This window comes from Pelophylax lessonae (assembly GCF_965119305.1).
Source record: "Pelophylax lessonae genome assembly, chromosome: 13".
Lineage (NCBI taxonomy): Eukaryota > Metazoa > Chordata > Amphibia > Anura > Ranidae > Pelophylax > Pelophylax lessonae.
The window spans coordinates 179,024,234-179,032,525 of NC_138780.1; the positions used below are offsets into that span (position 1 = coordinate 179,024,234).

An 8,292-nucleotide genomic window follows, 5' to 3' on the forward strand; every position below is an offset into this window, starting at 1 on the left:
TTGTAAACCTCAGATTAAACAATATAATCCAACCATGCCAGCTGGACTCGGGTGCAACGTGTGATGTCATGAGTATAAAGGACAAAATGAAACTGGCACCCAGAACACCCCTTCAGCCTAGTAGCACCAAACTAAAATTGTATTCAGGGGAACTAATGGAATCATTGGGGCTATTCCAAACAGAATGCAGCATACGTGATTGTATACACAAACTGAACTTTGAGATTGTAGACGCGGATCAGCAACCTCTATTATCGGGTTCAACATGTGAGCGCCTTGGACTGATGCTGTTCACCATTCCTGCTGAGCTACATAATGTGGATAAGCAGCCTGCAAAATCTCTGACTAGGCCACTGACAAAACAGCAAATTCTTCACGCCTACAGTGATGTGTTTGAGGGCCCGATAGTCTCTGTTCCAGGAGAGGTTCGTTTTGAACTGGATCCTACCATTCAACCTGTACAATGTGCCCCTCGCAATGTGCCTATCGCCATTAAGCCACAGGTTAAAGCTCAACTAGATAAATATGAAGCTGAAGGACATCTAACTTCAGTATCAGAGCCTACAGATTGGATCAGTAACATGGTCGTTATCAGAAAGCCTGAGAAGATCAGAATATGCATTGATCCCAAGTTTCTGAATATGGCCCTGAAACGGTCACACTACTTAATGCCAACGCTCGATGATATTTTGCACAAACTTCCTAAAGCGCGTGTCTTCACACTTGTTGATGCTAGAGATGCCTTTTTGCAGTGCAAACTGGATGAAAGGAGTAGCTACATGACCACGTTCTGGACTCCTTGGGGCAGAAAGAGATGGCTCAAACTACCATTTGGAGTCTCTGTAGCACCTGAGGTATACCAGCGAAAGCAGCATGAACTATTAGGTGGTCTTCATGGAATTGAGCCAATAGCTGATGACATTCTTATAGTTGGCTGCGGTAATACTGATAAGGAGGCTGAGCATGACCATGATGAAAAGTTAATAGCGCTACTGGATCGTTGTCGGCAGGTGATGCTGAGGCTTAGTGTAAAGAAATTGCAGTTCAAGGTGGGAGAAGTTCGTTTCCATGGACATATCCTGTCTTCACAAGGCTTAAAAGCTGACCCGGATAAGATTAAAGCCATTGTGGACATGCCACTGCCTGCTGATGCCAAAGCGGTACAGAGATTTATTGGCTTTGTTACATACCTGGCAAAATTCCTCCCACACTTATCTGAGGTGTGTGAGCCATTACGACGACTTCTGGACAAAGATGCAGTTTGGCACTGGCTTCCCAAGCATGACCAGGCAGTAGAGGACATAAAACGCTTGGTCACCTCTGCCCCAGTGTTAAAATACTATGATGTCACAAAGCCTGTTACGATACAAAGTGACTCCAGTAAAAATGGTCTAGGTTGTTGCCTTTTGCAGAAAGGTCAACCAGTTGCATATGCATCCAGAGCTCTTTCATCAGCTGAGCAAAATTATGCTCAAATTGAGAAGGAATGTTTAAGCATTGTATTTGCTTGCCAGCGTTTCCATCATTATCTTTATGGAAGGGATTCAATTACAGCTGAAACTGATCACAAACCTCTGATAACCATATTCAAAAAGCCCCTTTTGTGTGCTCCCAAGCGTTTGCAGAGCATGATGCTTACATTGCAGCATTACAACCTCAATGTTGTCTACAAGCCAGGATGTGATATGTATATCAGCGATACCCTGAGCAGAGCTACGTCAGATGATGTGGCACCTGGAGGTGAGCATGAGCATCGTACAATTTGTCTGCTGCAACGGGAACAAAATTTCTTTGCTGATATCAATCAAGCGGACTATCTTAATGTCACAGATCAGCGATTACATCAACTCATACAGCACACTGACAGTGATGCAACTTTACAAGCTTTGAAGTCTATTGTTTTGAGTGGGTGGCCGGATGTAAAAGAGGCAGTACCTGGAATTGTAAGGGAATATTGGTCCTTTAGAGATGAGATCAGCATACAAAATGGTATCTTGTACAAAGGTCCAAGAGTCATCGTGCCAAAGTCACTGAGAGCAGAAATGTTATTGCGCATACACTCCAGCCATATTGGTGGTGAAGCATGCTATCGACAAGCTCGTGATACCCTTTACTGGCCCAACATGCATGGTGAGATCAAAGACTTTGTCAGTAATTGTCCCACCTGCAATGAATATGCCCACTTACAACAAAAAGAAACCATGATGTCACATGAGATACCTACACGTCCGTGGCAGATTATCAGTATGGACTTATTCAACTACGCAGGCAAGGAATACCTGCTATTAGTTGATCATTATTCAGACTTCTGGGAAATAGACCTTCTTCCCGACTTATCCACGGAATCTACAATTAAGAGGTGCAAGGCACAGTTTGCACGTCATGGCCAACCAGATACAGTGATCTCCGACAATGGCCCTCAATTTGCAAGCCTACAATTCAGAAAATTTGCTACTGAATGGGAGTTTGAGCATGTTACCTCCTCACCCCGTCATCCACAGGCTAATGGCAAAGCAGAATCAGCTGTAAAGATTGTTAAAAATTTATGCAAGAAAGCACAAAGTGATGGTAAAGACCCATGGAAAGCCATTTTACATTGGAGAAACACTCCAACTGAAGGCATGGATAGTAGTCCGGCACAAAGACTTATGTCAAGGAGATTGAAGACCTCCTTACCAGTAGCAAATAGGCTGCTTGAACCCGCTGTCATACAAGGTGTCCCAGAAAAATTAAGGATTAAGAGACAAGTGTCTAAGGCACGATATGACACGTCGGCCAGAGATTTGCCAGAATTGAATCTGGGGGAACGAATCCGTATGAAGCCATTGCCTGGCGATCGTACAGGCCGTTGGAGAATAGGTACTTGTCTGCAAAAGGTGGCACCACGCTCCTATCTTGTGGACGTTGACGGTACTCGTTATCGCCGCAATCGAGTGGATTTGAGAGTGGCAGAGCAGCCTGAATCTCAGTATCCCGTTGGTAGTTCAGACTCACCCATTGACAGTGAGGAGTGTACAGAGGCACAGCCTCATACCAGCGGCAATGACAGTTCTGGGCAAGCAAGTATGCCTGACGACCGTCAAGCGCAGAGCATACCAGTACCTGATGAGAGAAGCCCAGTAAATTCAGAGAGGGCTAAAGGAATCCTTGCACAAGGGCCAGTCTTCACCCGTAGTGGTAGATGTTCAAAACCACCTATGAGACTTAACCTATAGAATGTGTTATTACTGTGTCTCTATCGAATTTCACATGTTCATTTATTAATACTAAAAGGGGGAGATGTTATGGATGATATGTTTCTTTAAATGCAACTCTATGGTGCATCTCTGTTGTACTACTTCCTGTGTTGTGTTTCCCTTTCCTGTTGGTTTACTTCAGTAAAGCATGGCTTCTGTACAGTAATGGCTTGTGCTGTCTCCTTCCATATATCACATCAAACAGTGTAGAGGGGGATGCACGTTACGGACAGGGACAGGAAATAGTGATGAAATAAGATCAGAGGCAGATAACAGTTTTGTGCATGTAGCTGCTATGTGGTGTATGTAAACTCCCAGTTCATAGACCCCCCCTTCCCCCAGATTACAGAACACAACCCCCAGTGCCATCTTAAAAGCATTAAAGGCCCCCAGGCAATGCAGTGCACTGGGGCCCCGCCTGCACAATCACCCACGAGAATAAAAATGCAAATTATGGATAAGGCGATATTTATTGGTACAGCAGTGCCAGAGTAATGACAGCTTCCAAGTTCAGCGGCTGGGTCTGGTGAACACACACAGGGATGGGAGTCAGACTCCACTGTCCTGTGTGTACCTGTTCCTGTGGAGGCAGACAGGCATTCCTGCACGGCCCAAGTGGCCTGACAGCAGCGCAGGGCCGACAAGCGCTTGCCACCTGCTAAGTTTGGCGGCGGGATGCATACGGGAATCGGAACTAATGCTTGGCTGGGGCTGGGAAGGTGGGGCCCCCCGGCAAGTGAGGCCCCCGGGGCAACTGCCCAGCATGCCCATTCTGTAAGATGGCCCTGACAACCCCCCTCCCATGTTAAAGGTATGGGAGGGGGAGGCGTTTTATAGTTCTGTACCATGATGCCAATGTTGCTCCTTCGTAGATGCAGTATGGTGAGTGTTGTCACCTTGGGGCAGGACAGAGTTTGTCACAAGAAAAGTATGGAAGCGATCACTGCTGACCTCATCCCGTATCTTAAAGCAGAGTTCCATCCAAAAGTGGAACTTCCGCTTTGTGCTCCTGACCCCCTGACATTCCACATTTGGCATGTCATTTTTTTGGGTGGGGGGGGGGGGGTACCTAGTTTTGACAGGTACCCGATCCCACTTCTGCTGGGGTCGGGAAGTTCTCCTCTCCCGCTCCCTCCCTGCAATCTTCTGAGACATGTCACAGGTCCCAGAAGATTGCCCGGCCACTAAGGAAGCCCAAGTGGTCACAGCCGGGTGCCCACACTTGCAGGGCCATCTTTCTGAATGGTCACTTGCCCGGGGGGCCCCCACCTGCCCAGAGACCTAGCCCCAGCCAAGCATTAGCCCTGATTCCCGTGTGTATCTCCCCACTGAACTTAGCAGGTGGCAAGCAGCTGTCGTCCCTTTGCTGCTGTCAGGCCACTTGGGCCGTGAAGGGGGAACCAACAACTGCAGGAATGGCTGTCCACCTCCACAGGAACAGGCACACACAGGACAGTCGGGTCTGACTCCCGTCCCTGTGTGTGTTCACTGGACCCAGCCACCCAACTTGGAAGCTGTCATTAGCCTGGCACTGCTGTACCAATAAATATCGCCTTATCAATAATTTGCATTTTTATTCTCGTGGGTGATTGTGCAGGCGGGGCCCCAGTGCACTGCATTGCCCGGGGGCCTTTAATGCTCTTAAGATGGCACTGCACACTTGTGATGCCGGCGCCGCAGGGAGAAGAGGGAGGGAACTGAGGCTCCTGCCGGCCGCATCGCTGGATCATGGGACAGGTGAGTGTGTGTTTATTAAAAGTCAGCAGGTACACTTTTTGTAGCTGCTGACTTTTAATAAACACAAAAAAGGCTGGAACTCCGCTTTAATTGGATGCTGACCCAAAGCAAGTATGTGGCAAGTGAAGTCAGAACTCCTGATCTGCAGCTTGCATGTGATGACTTCATATGCAGTCTGCAGTTGGGGGTCAGGCTGCCTGGTGCCCCACACGTATATATACTATATCAAAAGTATTGGGACGCCGGCCTTTACACACACATGAACTTTAATGGCACCCTGGTCGTAGTCCGTAGGTGTCAATACTGAGTTGGCCCACCCTTTACAGCAATAACAGCTTCAACTTTTCTGGGAAGGCTGTCCACAAGGTTTAGGAGTGTCTATGGGAATGTTTGACCATTCTTCCAGAAGCGCATTTGTGAGGTCAGGTACTGATGTTGGACGAGAAGGCCTGGCTCGCAGTCTGCTCTCTAATTCATCCCAAGGTGTTCTATCGGGTTGAGTTTAGGACACTGTGCAGGCCAGTCATGTTCCTCCATCCCAAACTCGCTCATCCATGTCTCTATGGACCTTGCTTTGTGCACTGGTGCAAATCATGTGGTAGAGGGGGGATTATGGTGTGGGCCGGGGTTGTTTTTCAGGGGTTGGGCTTGGGTCTCTTAGTTCCAGTGAAGGGAACTCTTAAGGTGTCAGCATACCAAGACATTTTTGATAATTTCATGCTCCCAACTTTGTGAGAACAGTTTGGAGATGGCCCCTTCTTTTTCCAACGTGACTGGGCACCAGTGCACAAAGCAAGGTCCATAAAGAAATGGATGAGTAAGTTTGGGGTGGAGGAACCTGACTGGCCTGCACAGAGTCCTGACCTCAACCCTATAGAACACCTTTGGGATGAATTAGAGCGGAGACTGCAAGCCAGGCCTTCTTGTCCAACATCAGTCTCTGACCTCACAAATGCGCTTCTGGAAGAATGGTCAAACATTCCCATAGACACACTCCTAAACCTTGTGGACAGCCTTCCCAGAAGAGTTGAAGCTGTTATAGCTGCAAAGGGTGGGCCAACTCAATGGTGAACCCTACGGACTAAGACTGGGATACCATTAAAGTTTGTGTGCGTGCAAAGGCAGGCGTCCCAATACTTTTGACAATATAGTGTATTTGCAGGTATCAGGGAACACAATGGCGGCAGACTGGGCAATGTTATGTGCAGGGGGTAAGACAGCCCAGAGATGGGTCATTTTTCATTTTTTTTTTTTAACCAGCGGATAAATGCAAAAAAAAAAAAAAAAATTGATTCCCCCACCCACACACTCTCTGTGAATGGAGGAATCCGTCCGCTGAGGTATTGTATTCTGACAATGGAAAGACTTCCCCACCATTAGAATACACTGATCAGCGCTGCTGATTGAGCAGGGAAAACCTAACAGGCTGGTTGTACAGAAGTTGATCAGCAGATTGACTTCTGTGTACAACCAGCCTGCCCATACATGGATCGAAATTCAGATGGTCCCTGCTGAACCAGCCGAATTTCGATTTATATGGCCAACTTAAGGGGGATACAGAGAGCTGAATTATGGGGACCAAGGGACAAGGGCAGTGCTGTATCTTGGCCTAGGCCAACAAGGCCCAGGCCTAGGGCAGCACTTTGCAGGGGGGCAGCAAAAAAGCTGCACTACGCACGAGTAAAAAACAGCCTCCTCCCTCCTCCCCCACTAAAAAGAGTTCCTGACGGCTTGCGCTACACACTTTTAGTATAGTGCCAGTCTTATAGGGCGAATTGGGCTGGAGGGCAGGGTCCAGGAGGCAAATCAGTCTGGCACCCCCATAAAGCGGTCACACTGCTACCTCCTGGTATGATATGATGGTATGATGATGGGCACTGCTGAGGCTGAACTTTTGGGAACTGATGAGGCTACACTGATGGGCACTAATAGACTGTGGCTGTGGTTTAAAGATGACAGGGCGGGTCATAAACAGGAAGAGGTGTGGCCTTTACAGGAAGGGGTGTGTCATATTTAAATTAGGGGGTGCACAAGTTTAGTCAGGCCTAGGGCAGCACAAAACCTAAATACACCACTGGACAAGGGGCCCATGATATTTACCATGAAAGCCAGGCAACTAACATTTTCAGAAGGGGGTTTGCAGTGGCAGTTTGTGGAGGAGATCATTAGGGTTGATTTACAAAACCTGGAGGAGGGTGCAAAATCTGGTACAGCTCTGCACAGAAACCAATCAGCTTCCAGGATTTATTTATTTTTTTTTTTTGTCAAAGCTTAATAAAACAAGCTGAGGTTAGAAGCTGATTGGCTACCATGCATTGCTGCACCAGATTTTGCACTCTTCACTTTTAGTAAATCAACCCCAGTGTTTGTATTTTCCTCTAAAGGTAGTACAATAGTGTGCAAAGGCTTGGATGGAAGCTGCTATATTCTGATCTCCTTGGGTCAGGAGAGCTGAACCTACTCAGTGCAAGAAGCGCCGCTGCCCCCTGCTGGGCTTGTCAGAGGATGGCACCTTCCATCTCAGGCATCTCACCCCTGTTGTTGCGCAAGACCATAGACAGCATTATTTTGCATTCTGATCTGTCATTTGTTTCCCTGCAGGAGAGTGAGAACCTGGAGCATGTAAACGCGATGTTGCGCAAAGAAATCCGCACGCTACGTGAAGAGATCAAATGTCTGACATACGCCTTGAGCAGTCACCAGCCCACCTGCACCCTGGCAACCCACAAGATAGCTGTCATCCCACCACGCGTGGTATCCCCCCGCTTCCAGCAATGACGTATGCTGAACCTGGTCTCATCTATTTAAAATAAAGGGGGAAAGCTTTTACATCCAGACATTTGGGACGGGGCCATATATGCAGCCATTGACTCCACCAAGATGTGGATGGTCCGCTATTTTACACCATAATCCCACTTAGACTTCCACTGTACTGTATCCGGTTACATATACCAAAGAAAAATAGAGAAGTTGCTCCATAAAGTTGGATTTTTAGAGGTAAAGCGGGAGACAGATAAAGAGATCCTGGGCTCCTAATATATAGTGGATGAATAAAACATTTCTCGATACCTTACTCTTTACATCACTTAGGATTTATCTGTGTGGGATTTTGGCCCTTCCCCTCATTCTCCTATGACAAATCTTTGATGTGGATAGGGTCCTCCATGTATAATCTTTGTATTGATGGTCATTTGTAAGGTTGTTGGATGTTCCTCTGGTCGTAGCTTGGGCTGGTTCTATGGCCCCCGGGTGGATCCTGGGTGTTGTGGTTTACATGAGCCCCTATGTCTGCCCCCAAGACCTCTTAGTGCACAGCTAC

At 47.5% G+C, this 8,292-nt stretch overlaps 1 protein-coding gene across 1 annotated transcript in view; it reads left to right on the forward strand.

The window, feature by feature from the left end:
• BATF (basic leucine zipper ATF-like transcription factor) overlaps nucleotides 1–7,920 on the forward strand; it is a 16,597-nt gene extending 8,677 nt beyond the window's left edge. The window contains exon 3 of the mRNA XM_082242865.1: nucleotides 7,575–7,920. Within this exon, the coding sequence (XP_082098991.1) occupies nucleotides 7,575–7,751 (177 nt within the window). The 3' untranslated portion in view covers nucleotides 7,752–7,920. The remainder of the gene's footprint in view (nucleotides 1–7,574) is intronic.
• Nucleotides 7,921–8,292: the final 372 nt, after the last annotated feature.